The following is a 24,850-nucleotide window of genomic DNA, read 5'->3' as shown; positions in this document are numbered from 1 at the left end:
ATGCGTTGCAACGCAAGCCCCCGTTCACATGATGTCCCGGACGTCATTGAAGATGGCTGACAGTGGCGGAGAGTGCAGCGTAGCCAGGGAGAGGTAAGTAACAGTGGGTTTTTTTTAATGTTTTTATCCCCCTGGGTCTCCGATTATTATACTCTGAGGTCTGCACAGTCTTTTTTTTTGTTTTGTTTTATTGTATCATATTCATTAAAAGTTATGTTTTATTTCTATTCTAATATACAACATAGATGGTATAGATTACACAAATATACACAGCTGCCTCCTCCAGATGTATCCATTAATGTATATATAATATATCCCATACTATACCATTTCCTGGATCTAACCTGATAACAGAACCCATATCTAGTACCAGTCTATGGCCCAGTTGACATCTGCACATGGGTTTCCATTTGGTAAATCCACTTGGGGACCCTGAACGGAAACCTAACCCGCATAAAAAAGTGGTTAGATAAGGAAACCCGCGGATTCCATAGACTATAATGGGGTCTGTGTGGAGAGAAAAGTGCTGCTTGCAGGACTTATCTGGTTCCCATATAGGGATCACAATGTACATTTTTTTTTTTTTTAATCTTTTCATTTAAGTATGTCTTTGTAGAATGGGAGAAAATCCACACAAACACGGGGAGAACATACAATGTTGGCCAAAAGTATTGGCCCCCCTGCAGTTCTGTCAGATAATACTCGTTGTCTTCCAGAAAATGATTGCAAGCACAAACTCTTTGGTAATATCTTCATTTATTTTGCTTGCAATGAAAAAACACAAAAGAGAATGAAAAAAAAAAGTAAAATCATTGATTATTTTACACAAAACTCCAAAAATGGGCCGGACAGAAGTATTGGCCCCCTCAGCCTAATACTTGGTAGTACAACCTTTAGACACAATAACTGCGCACAACCGCTTCCGGTAACCAGCAAGGAGTTTCTTACAAGGCTCCTTTGGTTCTTTATCCACCATCCGCACAATCTTGCGTTGAAATCTCTCGTCAATTTTTCTTTTCCGTCCACATCTACGGAGGTTAGCCACAGTGCCATGGGCTTTAAACTTCCTGATGACACTGCGCACGATAGACACAGGAACATTCAGGTCTTTGGAGATGGACTTGTAGCCTTCAGATTGCTCATGCTTCCTCACAATTTTGCTTCTCAAGTCCTCAGACAATTCTTTGGTCTTCTTTCTTTTCTCCATGCTCAATGTGGTACACACAAGGACACAGGACAGAGGTTGAGTCAACTTTAATCCATTTCAACTTGCTGCAAGTGTGATTTAGTTATTGGCACCACCTGTTAGGTGCCTCAGGTAAGTAACAGGTGCTGTTAATTACACAAATTAGAGAAGCATCATATGATTTTTCAAACAGTGCCAATACTTTTGTCCACCTCCTTTTTTATGTTTGGTGTGGAATTATATCTAATTTGGCTTTTTGACAATTCTTTTTGTGGTTTTCCATTGAAGACAAATTAAATGAAGATAATAATACCAAAGAATTTGTGATTGCAATAATTTTCTGGAAGAAAATGAGTATTTTCTGACAGAATTGCAGGGGTGCCAATACTTTTAGCCAACACTGTACAAACTCCTTGTAGATGTTGCTCCTGGGGGGGATTTGAAGTGCTGCAAGGCTGCAATGCTAACCACTGAGCCACCGTGTTGCCCCACTAATTCATACTTGTGAATACCCCATAAGGGTATGCTCACACAGAGGAATATGGCACTGGATGTGAAGCAGATTCCAGTTTAGGAAAATTTCCTCCATGAGAACAACCCCTAAGGCTAAGTTCACACGGGAGTTTATTGGTCAGGAGACTATTTTTGGAGGCTGATTTTGAGGCAGATTCAGCGTTAAAATCAGCGCCAAAAAACTCTGTGTGCACTGACCTGAAATTCACATGGAGTTTTTTGGTCAGGATTTTGACGCGGAATCTGCGTCAAAATCCGCCTCACAACAGAGTCCTATGTAATAGGTGGAAAAAGTGGAAAAAAGAAGCGACATGACCTTTCTTCAGGCGGATTCCACCTGATAAAAAACAACGGGAGTCAATGGGAAGCGGAAAAACCACTAGTGATTTTTTCAAGGTCCAAGGTGTAAAAAAAACGCTTCAAAAACCCATTTCCTAATTCCTGAAGTGGATTTTTTCCTCTCCAAAATCCTTGCCAAAAAACTCCACATGAACCCAGCTTTACTGACTCTCACTGAACTTAACGGTAGGCCTTTTTTGAGGCGGATTCCTCAAAACGTGTGAATGGACCCTTACACAGCCTGATGCTCCAACTATGCCCGCACAATGGATACAGCAGGGAGTAAGATCACTTTCTGACCTCCAGCTACGTATGATTTCTGGAAGCCATCTTTATATGTTTGTTTAGCAGTAGTTGTGGTTAGTGATCATTACAAGGCTAGTGAATGCATTCTGTGTCAGTCGGGTAGTATTGTAGGTCTAGTTACATTGGCGTGTCAGAGAGCGGCATTCCGCAGGCACAGTATACATTCTGTGGTGCCAGCATAAACCCATACATAAAATATTTATCTAATAGTTTTCAAGTCTGCTGAAGATTCGAGGAAAATACCGAGACATGAATATATACTCTGCATTCCCCTATTAGGGTATGTTCACACAAGTGAATTTTGAGCTTATTTTGAGGTGGACTCCTCAGGATACTCAAAAAAAAAAAAAGCATCCTGCTTGTCTCGCCTGCAGAACCCATAGCATGAGCCAGTGCCATTGTATATGAGGCTGACCAGCGAGTAACCTCTCAGTCATTGTTACATGTGACCTGTGCACATAATGTGCAACAACTCGTGTCAGGAAAAGTGGCTCGGCTTACACAGTGTGCATCCATTTCAGCAAAAGGGGGTGTGACTAACTCCGATTTAAAAAAGGCATGTGGTCATCTAAAAACTTCGCAACACGCTCTGTGCACAGATTCCCCGGTCTCCTGACAAAAATCTGGTAATTCTTAAACCCCTTTAGGCTGGAGCCAGGGGCGTAACTACCAGGGTAGCAGCTGCCAAAGGGCCCAGGACATTAGGAGCCTGACGACAGCCACTACTGCTGCGTTTTTTTTATTCTTAATAAGCCATTACTCCAGCCGGTAACGGGGCCTATTTACTTACTGATCCTGGCAGGGGCCGGGATCGGTAAGCGACACCACAGGCCCCACAAACACTAATATTATACTCAAGGGCCTTTTCAGACCCCAAGTATAATGATGAGAGGCCCGGGACATTTAAGAGAAAAAAAAACAAAAAACACTGTTACTAACCTCTCCGGGCCTACTTGTGTGTGCAGTGGAGCCAGGGATAGGTAAGTAACAGTGGTTTTTATGTTGGTATATCCCCCTCGGTCTTTGATTATTATACTTCATGGGTGTTCACAATGGGGCATAATGCTGTGTGCAGGGGCCACTATGGGGCATAATAATGTGTGCAGGGGCCACTATGGGGCATAATACTGTGTGCAGGGGCCACTATGGGGCATAATACTGTGTGCAGGGGCCACTATGGGGGATAATATTGTGTGCAGGGGCCACTATGGGGCATAATAGTGTGTACAGGGGCCACTATGGGGCATAATAGTGTGTACAGGGGCCACTATGGGGTATAATACTGTGTGCAGGGGCCACTATGGGGTATAATACGGTGTACAGGGGCCACTATGGGGCATAATAGTGTGTACAGGGGCCACTATGGGGCATAATATTGTGTACAGGGGCCACAATGGGGCATAATAGTGTGTACAGGGGCCACTATGGGGTATAATAGTGTGTACAGGGGCCACTATGGGGCATAATATTGTGTACAGGGGCCACAATGGGGCATAATAGTGTGTACAGGGGCCACTATGGGGCATAATAGTGTGTACAGGGGCCACTATGGGGCATAATATTGTGTACAGGGGCCACAATGGGGCATAATAGTGTGTAGAGGGGCCACTATGGGGCATAATATTGTGTACAGGGGCCACTATGGGGCATAATAGTGTGTACAGGGGCCACTATGGGGTATAATAGTGTGTACAAGGGCCACTATGGGGTATAATACTGTGTGCAGGGGCCACTATGGGGTATAATACTGTGTGCAGGGGCCACTATGGGGCATAATAGAGCGCGCAGGAATGTGGAGGGGGAGGGGGTTTGTCAGGGTCTTCAGCGTCAGTCAGCGGGGCCATGTCAAAAGTTTGCCATGGGGCCCCGCCATTCCTAGTTACACCACTGGCTGGGGCCCCCGTGTCGCAGCGTTCTAATGAAACCCATCAACACGTTGCAGAAAAATAAACACAGTGAAAATGCTGTGTTTTCCTAAAATGTTGTAGTTTTGAAAACTGCAGCATGTGATTTATATCTACAGAAACGCTGGCGGTTTCCCTATAGGTATAATGGAAGCAGAAAGTCCACAGCGGTTTCCTACGAAAAGAACTGCCGGAAAACCAGCCATTCTGAGCGAGTGAATTAGTAAATGCTGATCGCCTTCTTTATGCAGCTTGAAAAATTCATGATGTTCAGCAGCACATCTCTGTGTGAACAGGGACACAATGCAAACTAATAGGAGACGAACAATCAAGGTATATATTGTTTGTCTGAATGTTCATTAAATGAGTGCCATGTGATTTGTTATATTGTCAGTCACTGGTTGTAGTGAAAGGACCCTTCGGCCTCTTCTAAAACACAATGAGGGAGATTTATCAATGGTGGTTTCCAATTTGGTCTTGAAAGTCTCCCCTCAGGAAGAGGATGTGCCTGATTTATAACAAGGCGCTTCCTCTTCCAGGGCCTGTGCCTGCACTGAAGTCTACACCAGCTCCTGTGTGGAGTGAATTTCAGGAATCATTTAAGCCAGAAAACTGGACATGTGGTATTTTTGGCTGTTTTGAGGTTACAAGCCTCATCAGAAGTCAATGTGCCATTTGTTAATGGCCGTCAAATGCTGCCATTTCACAGACGCCTGTGAAATGGAAGAAAAACACAAGATGCACAATAGCTGCAACTGGACGGCTTCCATGTGCCATCCGAGAGTTCTCCAGGGACCCGAACACTTAAAGTATAGCTCCAGTTATATCATAAATGAATAGTGCAAGTGAATAGAAGAAACTTTGTAATATATTTTATGAAACTATTATTATTATTGTTGTTTATTTATATAGCACCATTAATTCCATGGTGCTGTACATTATTATATTAATTCCATGGTGCTGTACATTATTATATTAATTCCATGGTGCTGTACATTATTATATTAATTCCATGGTGATGTACATTATTATATTAATTACATGGTGCTTTACATTTGGGAGTTACATACAATACACAGAATATACAGGTAGATATAATACTAACAATGACCGACTGGCACAGTGGGGTAGAGGGCCCTGCCCGCGAGGGCTTACAATCTATGGGGGAAGGGGGTAGAGACAGAAGTAGAGGGGGAGACTGTACAGATGGCAGTGCGGTGATAGTGTTATTGGAGGTTGTAGCCTTCCTGAATAGGTGAGTCTTCAGGGCCTTCTTGAAGCCTGTGATTGTGGGGATCAGTCTTATGTGTCTTGGTAGGGAGTTCCAGAGTATGGGGGATGCACGGGATGGTTGTGTGAGGAGCGGATGAGAGCAGAGCGGAGTAGGAGGTCATTGGAGGATCTGAGGTTACGTGTGGGCAGGTAGCGGGGGATTAGGTCAGAGATATATGGAGGGGACAGGTTGTGGATGGCTTTGTATGTTAGCGTTAGTAGCTTGAACTCTATTCGCTGGGCTATGGGTAACCAGTGGAGGGACTGGCAGAGGGGAGCAGCCGATGAAGATCAGGGGGTGAGGTGGATTAAGCGAGCAGCACAGTTTAAGGTGGACTGGAGGGGGGGCGAGGGTGTTAGCTGGGAGTCCATGGAGAAGGGTGTTGCAGTAGTCTAAGCGGGAGATTATGAGGGCCTGGACAAGCATCTTAGTAGTTGCAGGGGTGAGGAAGGAGCGGATTCGGTGGATGTTTTTGAGTTGGAGGCGGCAGGAAGTATTGAGGGTTTGAATATGTGACTTGAAGGATAGGTTGGAGTCCAGGGTTACGCCAAGGCATCGGGCCTGTGGGACAGGGGTAAGTGTGGTTCTGTTAACTTGGATAGATGGGTCAGGTGGAGGGGCCATACGGGATGGGGTGAAGATGATGAACTCTGTTTTCTCCATGTTGAGTTTGAGAAAGCGGGAGGAGAGGAAGGAGGCTACAGCTGCTAAACAGCTAAACTAATATGTTTCTTTCTCCACATTTCAGGCAGAGTTACTTTTTACATATTAGGGGCAGTTCACACTTGCGCCTGGCGTTCAGCTTGTGCATTCCGACGGGTTTCCATCTTCAGCCCCAGCGAAACTGGACAGGGAATGGAAACCCAGTGGTCAGTTTTAAAACCCATTCACTTGAATGGGTTTGTAAAGGTGACCACCGGTGTCCGCCTAGAAACCGTTTTTTAGCGGGACACAAAGTTGGACATGCAGGACTTTGTGTCTGGCTCAAAAAAACGGTTTCCCCAAGGACACCGGTGGTCACCTTTACAAACCCATTCAAGTGAATGGGTTTGAAAACTGACCGCCGGGGTTTCCGTCCCCTGTCCAGTTTTGCTGGGATTCAAGATGGAAACCCGACGGAATGCACAAACTGAACACCAGGCGCAAGTGTGAACTGCCCCTTAGTCAATAAAGAGGGGAAGGTTAGACTGCTGGAAAAGACACTCAGTTGCTACTGATTCACTTTACTAATCTGTGAATGCGCTTTTTTAATGCTGCTATGCTGTAGATAAGAGGCTACTAGTGCACAGAATGAGGCAATAAACCAATTAATCTCTTGCACTCCTCCATAGAGTTGTGTGTGTGAGGCAGATCTCTATGTAAACAGTCTAAGTAACATAAGGAAGAACCCTGATAAGTGAAGAAGGAAACAGATTTCCTTAATAAGCTATAATACAAAGTTTCTCATAGTCACCTGTACTATTCATTTATGACAAGTTGTTTATAACTAGAGGTAGACTTCAAATTTATGAGCCCAGACAGGAAAAGGACTTGTCCTGAGTTTTGCTTCTGTGCACATTGGGTCCCCCCAAGGACCTGTGGAAGGCATGTGCATGAGGTCATAGAAAAAGTATGGGTGCTATGCATTGAAAAAAAAGGACAGCAAACTGATCAACATTACGGTCATGTACGTATAACCTAACTCTGTTAGCAGCAGGGTAGCAGGTGGTGTCATAGTGCCAGGATATAGCTATTACATCCACACACAACTTGGCCCATGCTTGTACACACCCTGGTGTCAGTGCTAAGATCCCTGCAGCAGTCTTATTGGGCGTTGGCCACTCACACTCTGCAGCGTCTCAAAGCGGACGACTTCCAGATCCACATACTTGACAGTGGTAGAATAACCATCTATATAGCTATTGTGGCTTATCCAGAGAGTATGTCATATATATACCAATATAAGACTACATGCACTATGACTATGTGTCGGTCCCTGAAAAACAGAATGGATGGCAGCGCATGTGACTCATACACTTGAATGCATGAGCCTGAACTGCAAAACTTAACGGGAATTAGATCTGTGCTAAATTTTTGCACTCAGGTTCACAGCCTCCTCATAGATAAACACAAACGTGTGCATGATGCCCTAGAAATAAATGCGTCTGTATGCTATCCATTTATTTTTAATGCTATTAAAGGGGTTGTGCAGGATTAGAAAACATGGCTAATTTCTTCTTCTCAGGAAGTGCTATCACGTTCATTGGTCACATGGCCATGATGTGGCTCAGTTTAGAGCTGTAGCATTGCCACGTGACAGAAGCCATGTTTTCTAAGCCTGCACAACCCTTTTACTAGCATGTGCAGGGTTGCTCCTATTTGAGTATTAGTAGCAGAGATACATTTCTCTGCATCAACACTATGCAGCGGACGGGGTTGCTGTGCCGCTTCTATTGCTTGAATAGGAGAAGACTGCACGTGCTCCCCATCCACTGCAGTAGTTACTATTGTCCAGAGGCTGCCAGAACAGCTGTTCTGTACAGGGTCTAGGTGTTGGACCCTCACAGATTACATACTCCTGTGGATAGGACATAAGTCATTCAATCAGTTTGGGACCACCAAGCCCCTTTAATTGCACATCACTGAGAAATCTCCATTTGATGACATCACACAGCTGCTTTCAACGCCATGAAAGTCTATGACACAAAAGTCATAGAAAAAAAGAATTCGTTTCGAGTAGAAACTCAATACTCGAACGAATATCGAATCCCATTATAGTCTATGGGAGAAAATGCTTCATTTCAGGGGAAACCACTATTCGACCAGCAGTCAGCCTAAGATTGTCTCTTCTTCAAGTAAGACACAAGATTCTTTGGAACCAGAACAGGAAAACCCAGTGATTGCCATTACAGCAGTGCCCAGGCCGTCTGTCAGAGCAGTTCATTCAGAGATTGAATTGGAGAAAAATAAGAACATTTACTGTGATTGAGTCTTCATGCACATTAGTGGGCATGGACAACCTAACGTACAACATCTTCATGCTGAGCTCGCCTTATTACTGAACAAGATCAGCCAGGATATTCAGGGCTGGACACGGCCATCACATCTTACCGAAAAGTAATCTCCCTCGGTTTGGAATGAAGCCATTTAAACGTTGCACCTTTAATTGAGTAGAGCCTTGCACCAGCAGAATGTTAGGCCCTTTGGGTGAGTAGAGCCTTTAACCAGCAGTGTTTTACTTTTTGGCCCTTGGGGTGAATAGAGCCTCGCACCAGCAGAATGGTAGGCCCTTATGGTGAATTGAGCCTTGTAGCAGCAGAGTGTTAGGCCCTTTCATTGATTTGCAGGCACTTAGGGTGGAGCCCTAAACAATTGCACTGTAGGCCCTTTGTGGGGGAGCCCTAAAAAATTGGTTTGCAGACCCTTGGGGGAAGCCCTAAAAATCTGATGAGGTAACCTCAGTGAGGTTTAGTTAAGTATTACATACATTAGGGTGAAGGGGCTGGGGTTGGAGGAGGAGGATGAGTGAAGTGTGTGCTGGCAGCCCCTCTCCAGTACCTGGACTGTGGACTGAATGCCCAGCTGGATATCCACGTCCACATCCCCTGCTGCATGATTGGCAGGTTCATTGTATGTGTACAGTGTTCCTGCAATGTAGCTCTGAAAAGAGCTGTTTTATAAGAATAAAGCTGTTTTAAAACGCCAAAATCAGTGTATCGCCCTGAGAACAAGCTCTCACTATCTCTCCAAAACGAAAATGAGGCGAACATGGCCGACACTATTCTTATGAATCAGAGGTCACCTGATTTCGGCAGCCAATGGCCTTTTCCGATTTTTTTTCAATGCCTACGTTGTCGTAGTTCCTGTCCCACCTCCCCTGCACAGTTATTGGTGAAAAAAAAGCGCATGGGAAGGTGGGAGGGGATACGAATTTTTACTGCGTTTGTCGCGTGGTATTTGATTGGAATCGAATATCTCGAACAGCCTGATATTTGATCGAATACCTATTCGATTGAACACTGTTCGCTCATCTCTAGTAGGAATAGCCTTAAGAAAGGCTATTCTTTTCCTACCTTTAGATGTCTTCTCTGCCCCACCACTCGGTAGAAATCAGGGTTTTCTTTGGTATGCAAATGTGTTCTCTCGCAGCACTGGGAGCGGTCCGCAATGCTGTGAGAGAACTATACAGCGACGCCTCCATCTTCTTCTGCCTGTGTTTTCTTCCGTCCTGGGTTTTCAATTTTATAGGCCTCGGGCAGAGCCGACTGCGCATGCCTGGGCCACAAGAAAATGGCCACTTACATAGTAAGCTGGTGTAAGCGGCCATTTTCTTGTGGCCTGGGCATACGCTGGGGCCGCCCCTAGTGCTGTGAGAGAACTCATTTGTATACCAAAGAAAACCAGGATTTCTACCTAACGGCAGCGTGGAGAAGACATCTAAAGGTAGGAGAAGAATAGCCTTTCTTAAAGAGGACCTTTCATGGGTTTGGGGCACAGGCAGTTCTATATACTGCTGGAAAGCCGACAGTGCACTGAATTCAGCGATCTGTGCCCCAGGTAAAGAGCTATCCTTGCCGGTACCGTAAGCCCTTTACAGTCAGAGGGGCGTTCCTGACAGTCTGTCAGGAACCTCCTTCTCCACAGCAGTGCCTATCGCGCTGTACAGTGTGAGCGGGGAGGAACGCCCCCTCCCTCTGCTCACACTGCTTGTCCATAGATGAGTATTATCAGGAGGGGAGGGAGCGTTCCTCCCCGCTCCACAGTACAGCGCGATAGACGCTGCTGTGGAGAAGGACGTTCCTGACAGACTGTCAGGAACGCCCTTCTGACTGTAAAGAGCTACGGTACCGGGACTGATAACTCTTCACCCGGGGTACAGATCGGGAAAGCTGACAGTGCGCTGAATCCAGTGCACTGTCGGCTTTCCAGCAGTATATAGAACTGCCTGTGCCCACACCCATGAAAGGTCCTCTTTAAGGCTACACCTACATGTTAGGGCCAGTTCCAACAGAGTTTACGGGCGCACATTCTGGCACGTATACACGTGTCAGAATGTGAGCGCTCAAAACAGATCCCATTCATTTCAATGGGTCATTACGCGCGTTATATGCCCGTAACGACCCATTGAAATGAATGGGATCTGTTTTGAGCGCTCACATTCTGACACGTGTATACGTGCCAGAATGCACGCCCGTTAACTCCGTGTGAACTGGCCCTTATCGAGATAAAAAGGGTATCCAATGATAGGATCCCTTTAAGATATGTTATCAAAATGTGATTGGTGGGAGTGCAACACCCAGGATCCCCATGTATTAGCTGTACGACTAGGTTGTGGCGCTGTGTCACATTCATCAGTCACAAGGTACAGCAGCAGTTCAGTCCCATCCAAGTGACAAGTACCAAGCACAACCCCAACACAATGGCACTGTGCTTAGTGTTCAATGAAGAGGCCCCAGCACTGCAGTCTCTTCATCCAGCAGATATTAGGGGGTGCCAGATCCCCACTGATCAAATGTGGATAGGTTATCATTTGGTAAGTCCTTCAAAAACCCCTTTAATAGTCTGTAAAAAAAACCAAAAACCTGACAGGCCTGCCTAATAGAAGTCAATGGGGCACATTTGTGGCACGTGAAAGTTGCAAACCGGCAATATTTGTCGCTAGTTGCGTTGTTTTTTTCAGATTTGCCACTTTCCTGAAAGAAAGCGTCGCTGTAAGATTTATTATTTACACCAGTTTTCTGGTTTCGATGATTCTTGAAATTTACGCTAGTAAAGAAGTGGATTCAATTTCAGTACGGGTGCAGGCCCCAGTATAATGTGCTGGATTTATGATGACATGTAAATCGGACACATCATCTGCTGCAGCAGTTTTCAAGATTGGCATGGAAATCGCCAGTTTTCATCTATCTCCCCCACTGGGCCACATTTTAATGGCTGTCCCACCGATAACAATATGCTTTGACGGCCATTAAAAACGGACTGATACATCAGTTTGGCTTGTAAACAATGGGGCAATTGTATGAATAAGGCCTAAGGCTCTAGTCACACAATGTTGCACTGCAGTTTTTAAACTATGTGGCTAGTCACATGTGGCTATTTTTGCGTGTTGCCTAGGGTTGAGTCGATCTTGACTTTTCAGGATCGATTTTGAAATCCGATTTCCGATCACTTTTCATTTGAACCGATCTCGATCCCAATGCAAGTCAATGGGATTTTTTTTTACTAATCGGAGATCGGATTTTAAAAACAATCCTATTCACTATACAGCATGGAATATAACAATTGAACGCTTTAATTGTTAGAATCCACGCTGTGTAGTGATTTTTTTTTAATCACTAAGTAGCCAGAGGATTTTTTTTTAATTCTCTGGCTACTTAGTCCCCCCTGGTGTCCACTTACCTGCAGAGATGGCTGGTCTGGTGCCTGGTGTTCTCGTTCTTCTTCGCCTCAATGCCCCCACATCCCAGGTTAGGAGAGTGTGGGCGGGTACTGGGCTGGGAGACGTCTCTCCGCCCACACTATCCTAAGCCACAAGCCCCGACTTCTTCCTAGCTCTTTAACACTAACCTGGGAGGCGGGGGCAGCGAGGTGAAGAAGAACGAGCTGTCTCTGCAGGTAAGTAGCTACTAGAGATGTTAGCTAGTCTCCCATTAGATTGAATGGACGCAGCCGGCGCGCAGGGGGTTAAGGCTGTGTGCCCGCTGCTTCCATTCATTCCTATGGAACCGCAGCGGAGCCTTCACACTGAGTATACACTCCGCTCAGAATGAGCGGAGCGTATACTCAGTGTGAAGGCTAACAATGCTTGGCCAGTAGAAAAGCATTGTGGGAAATAATCACTGATCTCGATCCCACCTAAAAACATGATCGCTCAACCATAGTGTTGTCACAACTTGCTGAATAGACTCAAGTCTAGGAGGGATCTCTGAAAAACGGACGCAAATTGGCCACATTGGCTATCCACTTTGTAATATTGATAACCTATTGTTAGCATAGGCCATCAATATTATATCTGCATGGGGCCAACAGATCAGCTGTCATGGGCTTCAATGGGACAGCAGTGACCAGTATGTAACCCACCAATACATATCATACAGCCCGGGCATGTCAATTTTACAAGCAGCTGTGCTGTCCTGGAGCAGCTGATCTATAGGGGTCCCGGGTGTAGGACCTTGCAGACTGGAGCGTAACTCTTACCATAGCAGCTGTGACAGCTGCAATGGAGCCTGTGACTGTAGAGGGCATGGCCATCCCTTCAATGTAGTTTTTTTAACCCCTTCCTGCCGACGGCATATTTCAATTTTCCTTTTTGATTCCCTTCCTTCCAAACCCCATAACTTTTTTATTTCTCCGCTCTCAGAGCCATATGAGGTCTTAATCTTTGCGGGACAAATTGTTCTTCATGATGCCGCCATTAATTATTCTGTATAATGTACTGGGAAGCAGGGAAAAAATTCAGAATGGGGTGGATTTGAAGAATAAATGCATTTCTGCGACTTTCTTACGGGCTTCGGTTTTATGGTGTTCACTGTGCAGCCAAAATGACATGTCCCCTGTATTCTGTGTTTCGGTGCAATTCTGGGGATACCAAATTTATATGGTTTTATTTACATTTTAACCCCTTAACAAAAATTCAAAACTGAATTAAAAAACTTTTTTTTCTAAAAGTTGCCATATTCCGACAGCCGTAACTCTCTTATACGTCCGTGTACGGGGAGGTATAGGGCGTCTTTTTTTGCGGGGCCAGGTGTACTTTTTAATTCTACCGTTTTGGGGAATCGTTATTACTTTGATCACTTTTTATAAAAATTTTTATCAGAAGCGAAACAGTGAAAAAACGGCGGTTTGTCACTTTTGACTTTTTTTTTCCGCTACGGCGTTTACCGAACAGGAAAAATATTTTTATAGACTTGTAGAGCGGGCGATTTCGGACAAAGAGATTCCTAACATGTATGTGTTTCACAGTATTTAAGAACTTTTATATGTGTTCTAGGGAAAGGGGGGTGACTTGAACTTTTAGTATTTTAAAAAATTTTAACTTTTTTTTTGCATTTGTTATACCCCCTTGGGTTCTTGAACCCCAGGGGGTCTGATCACTAATGCAATGCACTACAATACATTGCAAAATACTGGCGCTGCTATTGCAGGCTACCTAGCGTAGTAGAATGACAGGCCAGGGAGCCTTCACAAGGCTCCCAGCTGTCATAGTACCGGTTAGCTTTGACCGAGGCGTTGGAGGGGTTAATGCCCCCGATTGGTGCGGACACCGACCGGGGACAATAGCGCTGAGTGTCTAATGTACAAAGCAGTAGACACCCAGCGGCCGCAATAGTTAAACACCCGAACGTATTAACAAGCAGTGAGCTTATGAAAGCACATGGACCCCATAGATTATAATAGGGTCCGTGTTTTCCACGTGCTGCCCACACGGAACATGCAGAGAGAAATCTACTTTATGATCTACTTTTCTCTCCGCATGTTCCGGGCGGACACTGCACGGAAAACACACGGACCCCATTATAGTCTATGGGATCCGCGTGCTTTTATTGCTCACTGCTTGCCAATGCGTTCGGTATTCCGTTTGGGGGGTTCCCATGCAGACTCCCCGAACGGAATACTGAATGCAGATGTGATTCAGGCCTTACTGTATAAGGGCCTGTAACAGGGGCCCTTACTGTATGGGGGCCAATAAAGGAGGCAACATATTGTATGGATAAAGCTAAATAACGGGGCAATATACCATATGAGCCCAGTATAGAGGGTGTTACATTGTGGGGGGATGCTTGCTAAGGGCCCCCTACTTGAGGCTCTAATATGGCTATCCTATGGAGAACCCCTTTAAGCATTAGTCCCCCATAGCTCCCTCTTACATACACGCACTTGTGCCAGTCATATCCTATGCTCCTCTAATGCATAGCCACCACAACAAACTAGGTGATGGAATAAATGTCATTCCCCAGGCTCATCCCCATAACAATACATCCCCAGCCCGACCATGGCAGACACAACGTCCATCACCATTCTACGTCACCGCCTCAGCCATTCCCACTACCGCGCCTTTTCAGACCACGCCCACTTACCTTAACAGATCCCCGCCCCTTCCAGTCCGCTCTCATTCCATTGGTCGGCTAGGCTTTGATTTCGCGCTCCTGATGCCCAGACCAAGCTCTGGTGGGCGTGTCGGGGGAGGAGCTAGAGCTCCATATAATAGCTGCCGAGCCGCCCTCAGTAGGTTCTTTTCGGTTGTTCTCTGTTCACCGAAAGGGGTTGTCGCCAGTCTCAGGTCCCGGCCGATCCTGCATCATGTCCTGTCCTAAGGTGTTCTTCGATATCACATTGGACGGTTGCCCCGCCGGCCGCATCGTTATGGAGGTATGAAACCGCACTTGTATATTGTTTTCTATGCGTTACTTTAATATTTGGGTAGTTATTCACACCTAGTGCTGTGGAGGGTCACGTGCTGCGACATTTGTGTTCGGGTGTGGCGGGGGCACTCTGCACCCTTATCGGGTTGTATCGCTGCTATAGTGCATCGCTACCGATCAGTTTCCTATCGTGTTGCAGCTAGAATCGGATCGTGTCTATGTTATGATCGCATCGGTCAGTAGGACATCGCATGCATTAGGAGTGTTCATAACTGCGGCCTTGCTAGATGGGAGCCATGACAGTTCCCGATACCGGTTTGCCGCGTCCGTTGGCAGGAGGGCGTGGCTTGGTGGATCTTGCGCGGCCTTCTGTAGACTAGTGGGCGGGGCCTGAGGGAGGAATCCATTTTGGGCAGCACGCTTATTTAAAATGTCTGCTTCCTCCCTGTATGTGAGGGGATGGTGGCGCCATTTTCTCTGCCTTGTCTTACAGGCACACGCCATGTTGTCAGCAGCTTGGTCTGAGGATGCGGCTTCTTCTAGGTGCTGTTGGGTTATAGTCACACGTGCACGTTTCCTTTTGTGTCGGTTTTTGGTCCTAAAAGTCAGTCTAGGCTTTAAAACGGCAATAAGAAACTGCATGTGTGAATATAGCCCTCAGCAGCTATGTCATACTTAATACTATAGGGACACTGACTCTCAATAAACATAAATGTCTCCATAGACTTATTGTGTGGAGAGAAAAAAAACACTTCCCTGCATAAAACTAGTTTAGACAGGTTTTTCTTGGTAGATATGGAAATAAACTCAAGTGTGTGAGGTGTTACATGAGGGCTATGGCGCGGTCACTGATGGCTCCTGAGGCGATACATGAGGGCTATGGTGTGGTCACTGATGGCTCCTGAGGCGATACATGAGGGCTATGGTGTGGTCACTGAGGGCTCCTAGGGCGTTACATGAGGGCTATGGCGCGGTCACTGAGGGCTTCTGAGGCGTTACATGAGGGCTATAGTGTGGTCACTGAGGGCTCCTGAGGCGTTACATGAGGGCTATGGTGTGGTCCCTGATGGCTCCTGTATTGTGTGACCTTGAATGGCAGGCTGCTCTGGAGTACATGTGATGTGAATGCTGCAGAGGATGCTCCATGAGCTGCTGAGGACTGTAGTATTGTCCTATCCGGTTACAAAGCTCCTCCATTCTAGAACTGGGCTCCTGTTTCCTAGCTATTAGCTTTAGGGGCGATGAATTGGGACTTGCCTAGTGCCATATATCATGTATAATGTACCAGGCTAAAGGTGCTGTGAGGACACGGCGATGGGTGAGAACCCTAAATGGCCGCCTGTCCTCTGACGTTAATGAGACGGAGTCCTGTCAGATAAAGGGATAGAGTTCCTGGGGTCACTTACTAAGCAAATGGCACTTGACTTCTGCCTCTGTTATTACAAGGAGTCTGTGGTTACAGAAATTTTGCAAAAAATCTGAAGTAACCCTCTGGCCATGTTCACATCTACATTGATGTCTGTTAGTCAGTGTAGTCTGGTTGAAAGCTGAACCTGGCGTGTACCTGCACTTAAGCAGTGGGTGCGGTTACCATGTCTGGTAACTCTTAAAGGGGGTGTGCAGTCAAACTAGAAAACCCAGGAGGGTGGGGTTGCCATGAAGGCTACATTCCTGCCATGTAGCATGTCTGCAGTCCAAGCCTGTCTGAACTTGGTCAGAGCAGAAGTGAAGGGGCTCGGGTGACGTGTTGGGCACTAGTGCTGTCTCAACATGTGACTGTCCATAGTCAGCTCTCCTGTTATGTGACACTTGGCTGGAGATATCAGTACCATTAAGGTCAATGATTTCTCTACCACCAACAAATCCTGGGGTCACTGCGGGGCTGTAAGGCCCGCCCTTATGACAGTGGAGAGATATCTGTGCCAAAATTAACCGCACAGATATCTCCAGCATGGATGCCTATGGGAAAGCCTACAGTATATAATACCGCACGTGTGAGGATGTGAAGGTCCTCTTTAGAGACCTTGTCCAAGGACTCTGAGTAATGAGCCTTAGAATGGTGCATAAACATGACTGGGAAGGGGGCTGGCTACTAGTGGCCCCCTAAAGTGTTATCCCATAATGCATGGAGCTAGAGCCTCTGCCCTGTATAGTGCTAGCTACAGCATGGGGGATGGCCTGCAGTACCAACACCCACCACTAGACTGGGACTGGAGGAATCGGCTTCTCTCCTGCATTGCATAGTATGTGTTTCTGAACTGCTGATCGTGCACCCCAATAGACTGTCTTGAGTGGTTGTGTGGGGTCCTGAAATGTGACACTTATTAAAGGGGTCTCCTGATGCCCACCAGGGCCCAGCAAGTGAAAGGAGTGTTGGTGCTTGTACATGACTGCCATCTGTCACTTGTGGAGGGGGTGGACCTGCATCAGATCCCCTTACTGAGGGTCCTAGAGATAACTTAGTCCCCACCCATCTATGGCACAAGCGGTTAAAGAATCCTCAATGTCTTCAAGGGGTTTATACAATGTGGCTTGTTGTCTTGGTGTGCAGCTACTGCTCGGGGCGATACTGATGGCATCTCTCTCCCCCATAGCTGCTTTTTCTTAAGTATCCATGCCCCAAGTTCATGGACTGTCCTATAAATGTATGGTGGTGAGGTATCTGGTTACCGTATAATATAACAGCATGGGCATCCTGCTCCTACAGACAGCTTAAGACGTCTGCTGTTCTAGAACATTCCCCCCATCATGTAGTCTCTATCCTGACTGCTTCTATCTGGATGGCACGCTCCTGTATCTGCTCATAGACCGCGGGGCACAGCATCTACAATGACCTACAGCCTAAGGCATCTGCCACATGCCAGCCTATATAAACATCTCCCCAACTCATTCCTGAGTCAGATCTTAACAGTTGCTTCTTTTCTGTAACATGTCTTAATACGATTTTTTTTTTTTTTGCAGTTGAGGGCAGATGTGGTCCCAAAGACAGTAGGTAAGGATTCTTCCATCTAACTAGTTCATTGTGGTAGTAAGTGGGCAGAGTGTGGACTGCATCCTTCTATGGTTGTGTATATAAACTGCAGAGGACAAACCCCTGTCCTCCCAAAGGTTTCCTTAAAGTGAAATGTTTATCCTTTCAGGAGTTCAGCAATGATATGCAAGTCAGTGCCTAGAGCAGACCTGGGCAATGTACGGCCGGGGGCCACATCCCCACATCCGGCCCTCTGACTGCTTCTATCTGGCCCTCATAGCTAGCTGAAGTTTTTTCAAGGACCCGTGATGTCATCACAGCCTATCATCAGGATAGGCTATGACTCATTAGTGGGTGGAGCCACACAGGACTGTGTGCTTGCTGCAAGCTGCCAGCAATGGAGGCTGCTGGATGATAAAGAGAGAAGAGACAGCATGTGTGAGCAAGAGGGGGGGAACTAGGGGCAGTTAAACTGAATGCACATGGAGAGGGGACATTAAACTGGGGGGGTTAGCTGGAGGGGGACACGTGTGCAGTTTAATGTCTAGTTGCCTGCAGTTTAATGTCCCCCCCCCCCTCTCCAGCTGCCCCAGTTTAATATCCCCTCTAGTTTATACTGGGGCACCAGGAGAGGGACTTAAAGGGGCTCTATCAGCAAAATCATGCTGATGGAGCCCCACATATGCGTGAATAGCCTTTAAAGAGGCTATTCAGGCACCACTAAAGTTATATTAAACTACCCCCCATCCCTGTTAAAATAAAACCCTAAAACAGAATATGATCAACTTACCCATCGTGCATGGTGGGTGGGCATTCAGGGTCCGCCGTCTTCTTCAGCCACGCCTCCTCTTCCAGCAATGTCCTGGCTAACTGACATTGTTAAAAAATGGTGTGGGCGCATGCGCAGTAGCATTCTGCTTCTACTATGGCTACTGCGCATGCGCCCACGCCATTTTTTTTTGTCAGTTCGTGAGTTAGATGGGACCCTAGGACATTGCTGGAAGAGGAGGCGTGGCTGAATAAGATGGTGGACCCTGAATGCCTGCCCACCATGCATGATGGGTAAGTTGATCATATTCTGTTAGGGTTTTATTTTAAAACGGGGGTGTAGTTTAATATAACTTTAGCGGTGCCTGAATAGCCTTTTTAAAGGCTATTCACGCATATGTGGGGTGCTATCAGCGAAATCATGCTGATAGAGCCCCTTTAATACTGTGGGACATCTGGAGGGAAACTTTATAATGTGGGGGTGTATAATAGGGTGACTGTAGGAGGATTTTACTCTGTGGGGCACATGGAAAAATGAGAATGGGTGGAGTCAGTGAAGAAGTGGGTGGAGCTAAATTTGCCACAACGCGCATGGCCCTCTAGAACCGTTACAATTTCTCATGTGGCCCCATGGGAAAATTAATTGCCCACCCCTGGCCTAGAGGATATCATTTCCTGCTATAGCTGGGCATGGTGCTGTGCAGGGTCTGTATTAAGATAAGATATTCCTTTAATAGTCCCACAATGGGGAAATTTCAGTGATAGTTTCATAGATGATACAGCAGTATATATCAAGAGAGAAACGCCTACAAGCTCATGGCAGATAGAGAAATCCTAGGAATCATAGTAACTAAAAAGGAAAGAAACAGACACACTGCAGGGTCATTTAGTTCTCTGTGTGAAGTGATATTGATAATACGGCCCGACTGTGGTTGGAGGACACGAGGAGGGGGGTCACAGCATGCAGATATAACAGGCAGATATGTTTTTGCAGAGGTGGGGGACATATGCAGCTATCACAATAACATGTGGTAGTTCTTTGGTAGGTAATGAGATCTCCTGCTCACAGCTGATAGTTTGGTATCTTGTATCAGCGCTATTGTTCCTTAACCACAAAAAATGCCCCAAATGTCCTTCATCACAAGCCCTCCTCCTCCTCCTTTCTTCTTACCACTGTGTTCTACTGCCCAGAGACATCTGAAGCCATCCAGGTAGACAGGGTGCTGCTCTCTTGCCAAGCTTCCATAAAATCGTGGGGGATGGCAGGTTCCCAGGCTGTAACAGTCCCATGTGTCCACAGTAAAAGAAAGAAATACCAGTCAGCTGTAGCATCTTCACATATCAGCAATAGCCACCAAAAATCATCTCCTTGACACTTCCATGCAGGTTTCTCCTTCAGCTTTGTCTGCCTCATGGTGACCATGCTGTCCTTGGCTTGTGGGGGGATGGTAATGGGCACATGTCCCTACAGGAAATTCCAGCTGATCAGGTCTTGAGTCTTGTCCATGCTTTAACAATAGAAACAAAAGGGAAAAAAAATACTCCACTTCCATCTGATTTCTAGTTGCTAATTCATAGTGCTAGGTTGCTTGAGTAGAGGATTCTTGAAGATCCAGAGTGAAAAGGAAAGCTAAAGGTTTGCTCTCAGCTTGGAGCTCTGTATCAAGGCTGCCACTCATGTGGCGCCATCTTGGAATAAGGACTTGCACTTGCCAATGTGGTGTAGATCTGCACACTTAGAGGTTGCTGAACCTGATGTCCCATAAATGCTAGTAATAAATCAGGCCAGATCCTAATCCCCCTCTGCCACATCAGACTATATGTTCAGGAACAAACCTGCCTGCTGCTATGGTGGCATAGTCTCCCAGCTGACATTTACCTGCTGTACCTCTGCCTACATGTATAATGTACATACTTGTGTAGCATTCATGCTGAGAGCTGCTGGCACATGCACTGAATATGTAGTCCTGTACTGGCCAATCTCTTGGAACCTATTGGAGCGGTTTACTATGGCTTTTCCTGACTTGTCAGCTCCATTACTGTCCTCTTCTTGTACCATATGCCCAGTATCACCCTATTTAGCATGGACCAGAAGTCACTGATGCATATTAGTGTATCATATGTTTGGTTCACTCTGAAGATGCTTACACTGTCTATCAGTTCTGGTCTGTATGAGGACTGGTACAATAGATGAGCAGGCTGCTACAATGGCCTTCACTATAATGGGATCAACCGGTGTCTGTTCTTATACTGAAACCACTGGACGATGAAGTCTACTTGCAGGACTTTCATCAGTCAATCTTTGGAGTCTGTGTCCAAGATGAGAACATGGCCCGAGACAAACTTGGCTTAGATGAATCTGGACTTTCTGCCAGGTGATCTGTTGCCTCACTGCAGCTCTTGTCCCAAACTGTGTATATAATATATCAGTATATGACAAGTCTGCAGGTTTCCAGGGCTTTAGATGTTTGGCTGTGGAAATCTGGCACAACTATGGTGTTGTGGTCAATAAAATCTGCACAGATCTCACATAGTTTGGGATCTGTGGCTTTCACTGACCCATACCCTAAACACGAATTTACACCTGCTCCATATTCTGCAGTTCTTAAATTCAGCCCACACACTGTAGTATTTGCAGCCGTGTATTGGGCCATGTGTAATATACAATTGTGTTCATGAGGCCTTAAGTGATGGACTGGAAGGACAGAAGCTTCTTGTGATGGTGTAATGCTGGGGGTTCATGTTGCATTTGATGACTGATGGCTTTCCTAATGTTATCAAGATCAGCTCACCCATAGTCAGCTGAGGTAGAGAATGGAGCGGCCTGCTTCCTATTCAATGAGAGTTAAGTTGCATTTCCTCAGTGCTGAGCTGTTTGCTTTGGACAGCTGAGCAGTAGGGGTGCTGGGTGTTAAACACTTGCTGATCTGTCTCTCCAATCCTTGGAGTTTATCACTAAATTTTTTTTATTTTTTTTTTTTGGGACCAGAAAGCACACTTTTAAAGGCAGTCCTTTACCAGAACTCAGAGTGATGGCACTGCCACTGTTCCAAATGGCTCGTTTGCATTTTGACAAGCAATAATATGTGACTGAGAGGAATACTCCATAGGAATACACTTGACCAGGCAGCAATGTTAGCTGGGACACTACATAAGGCTGCTGCAGTGGTCTAGACGGGACATAATGGCCAGCATTAGTGTGGACTGTTAAAGGGTTGTCAAGGCTAAAGTGGGTGGGGGTCATACTCCTGTCCCTGGTCCTGCTGCTTGGACTGCACTGGGGACAGGTTAATGGACATCCCCCTTCAATCTGAGCTGTGAAATGAGTTGGCACGCCTTATAATGCCACTTGTGATGGGTATGAGATGTATGATCTGGAATATCACATGACCATGCTATTGATGGTGCCAGTTCCTTTGTGATCAGCTGTAGACAGTGCGGCCACACTTAGGATGTTACTAATGGTGTTTCTTTCTTCAGCAAACTTCCTGGCATTGTGCACTGGTGAAAAAGGATTTGGCTTCAAGAATTCCGGCTTCCATAGGATCATTCCAGGCTTTATGTGCCAGGTACGTGTGGCTCGTATTCTTGCTACGTCTGTGGTCTGATGTCCTGGACATCCATTATACTGACAACCTGTACATGAACATTTATCTTGTATCTGAAGGGAGGAGACTTCACAAACCACAACGGAACTGGTGGAAAGTCCATCTATGGATCAAAGTTTGCTGATGAGAACTTCACCCTGAAGCACACCGGACCTGGCATCCTGTCTATGGCAAACGCTGGACCTAACACAAATGGCTCCCAGTTCTTTATCTGCACTGCTGCAACTAACTGGTACGTTTCTGGATGTCTAAAACTTAACAAAGCTCCTGGATACACATTTTGCAACTTTTTTTTTAATTTTTTTATTGCTTTCAATGTGTTTTGTACTTCACTGCAGAATCCATGAATAAATCCAGTTAAACTGTAAATCTGTCAACTTGTATGAAGGGGACTTCCTGACACTGCTGTATTGAGTGGGGGATGGGTTATGAGTTATCTTGCAAGGCATGTAACACTCTTTCCTTGTTTGTTCAGGTTGGACGGAAAGCACGTGGTGTTCGGTAGCGTCGTTGAGGGCATGGACGTTGTAAAGAAAATGGAAGCTTGTGGCAACAGCAGCGGAAAGACAAATAAGAAAGTCGTCATTGCTGACTGTGGTCGTCTTTAAGGAACTCTTCCTGTACACTTGTCTTAACATTGCAAGCATTCCTTATTCCCTTTGACTGCTTCGGATTCATTCAGTTATAAAAACGAGGCTTTGTGAGCTGCGTAACATTACACACTGTAACATCATTTTGTTTTTGTTCATTTTCCATAAGTTCTGTGGTCTGCAGAACATGATCAGAGATTCAATAAAAAACACATGATGAGTTGGTTGTGACTTGCTGCTCATGAGCCCCCCCCCCCCCCTCCTCTGGGAGGTAATGTTAATGGTAGGACTGACTGTTGTTCCTAGGTCATACCCCCCTGCTGTGTAGCTCTTGCAAATAGTTGCACCCTAGTCTTGGGAAAAAAAACAAAAACTTTTATTTTTTGCCTGAGTGCAGCTGTCTAGGCTTACAAAGTCTAGTGCTGGCTGTAGCCATAAGGGTTTGCAAGTATAATATGAGAATGCTTGTCATAAGTGTGAAACCACACCAGAGACCCTCGCTGATGAGCTACTCTGTGATCGGATAAGGGTATAGTGGTGACAGGACTTCCCAAACAAGTTGTAAGGTCCTGACAAACTATTTGTAGGGGCTACACCCATATCAAATACTGCTTATGCAAAGGATATGCTGGAACTACCTTAGTGGGGTGTTTGTCCTCAGATGACCCTCTCCCCCCTGGCAATACAAAATCTACAGGAGTATTGCACAGGTCTGACATTCCCTATACTTAACCTTAGATTACTTGAGGAAATCCAAAGAAGGATATTTGGTCTCACAGCAGGTAGATGTGATACGGTCTCTAGCTGTTCATAGGATTGATGGCATGTCAAATCTAGGATGCCATGATATGTTGTCTGGTAAAATGACATTGCAGGGATTGGAGTGCTGTGTGACAGACAAAGTAATCTGTGCGGGTATGAGGAACAGTGTAGCAGTGCAAGATCAGTCACCACCTCCATTATACATTCTGCTGGTGACGACTCAATGGGTCAGGAGATCTAAATTCATATAGGAATGACTGGAGGGGTGCATATTCAGCTCTCTGCTGCTTAGGCTTGGATGAGTGGTTCTAGGCAGCAGAGTCAGAATCCAAGGAAAGATCAAGCAGGATTTTATTTCTCTTCTGTCTTGTTGCACTCTCATCTTCCCACTGAAAACGGAGGCAGATTTCAGGTGCAAGCTCTGCTGAGTAAACCTATCTCAATGCTGTTAGTACACAATGCTGCGGAGCCAAGTCTGTACCCATGAGTAGACAGGCTTGCCAGTCTTGGCACACAGCCACATCAGCTACATGATGTACTTTGCACCCTAAAGGTGTATTAGTAGAAGAGCACTAAGTAATTCTTGGGTTTGTGCCCTGATTGGGGGTGTGACGCTGTTCCACCCTGTAGGAATATAACAGATTTTCCATTATACACCATGTATAGCTCTACAAAGATCACTGGTTTATGGAAAGTGTAAGTTGTCTTGGTTGTGCCTAACCAATGCAAAAATATTTTTTCATGCTTTATCACTGTTAAAGGGATCCTATCGTTCAATTTCCCCCCCAACACATGGGAATAGCCTTAAGGCTATTCATCTCCTACCTTTCGTTGTCTTCTCTGCCCCGCTAAAAAAAAACAACTTTCGGTATGTAAATGAGTTCTTTTGCAGCATCTGGGTCGGGCCCCAGTGCTGGGGGCCTCCCCAATGCTGGCAGAGAACTATCCAGCGCTGCCTCCATCTTCTGGAACAAAGTCTTCACCGCGTCTTCTTCCAGTGGCAGCGTCTAACTTCTATGGCAAAGCCAACTGCGCATGCTTGCGGCCACAAGAAAAATGGCCGCTTACATGGTATTGAAAGCGGCTATTTTCTCATGGCTGGCAGGCATGTGCAGTTCAGCTTGCCTGAGGCCTAGAAGCCTGCGCCGGAAGAAGACACGGTGAAGACCTCGTTCCAGACAGCGCTGCACCTCCCATGAGGCGACCTGAAGCGACCGCTTTAGGCAGCGCTTTGCCATGGCCTCAGGGAGGGCGGCATTTTTGGTTACCTAAGCCAGTCCAGAACA

General features: G+C 46.0%; 1 protein-coding gene across 1 annotated transcript; it reads left to right on the top strand.

The window, feature by feature from the left end:
* Positions 1 to 14,728: 14,728 nt before the first annotated feature.
* On the top strand, positions 14,729 to 23,022 carry LOC142202705 (peptidyl-prolyl cis-trans isomerase-like). The gene is made up of 5 exons (XM_075272981.1): positions 14,729 to 14,872; positions 17,827 to 17,857; positions 22,085 to 22,173; positions 22,272 to 22,444; positions 22,688 to 23,022. Exons 1-5 carry the CDS (start codon positions 14,804 to 14,806, stop codon positions 22,818 to 22,820), a joined length of 495 nt encoding a protein of 164 aa, XP_075129082.1. The 5' UTR covers positions 14,729 to 14,803; the 3' UTR covers positions 22,821 to 23,022.
* The last annotated feature ends 1,828 nt before the right edge of the window (positions 23,023 to 24,850 follow it).

The sequence above is a fragment of the Leptodactylus fuscus genome, chromosome 5 (genome assembly GCF_031893055.1).
Source record: "Leptodactylus fuscus isolate aLepFus1 chromosome 5, aLepFus1.hap2, whole genome shotgun sequence".
NCBI lineage: Eukaryota > Metazoa > Chordata > Amphibia > Anura > Leptodactylidae > Leptodactylus > Leptodactylus fuscus.
Note: the sequence above shows the minus strand (reverse complement) of the source record. Positions and strands in the feature narration are given on the sequence as shown.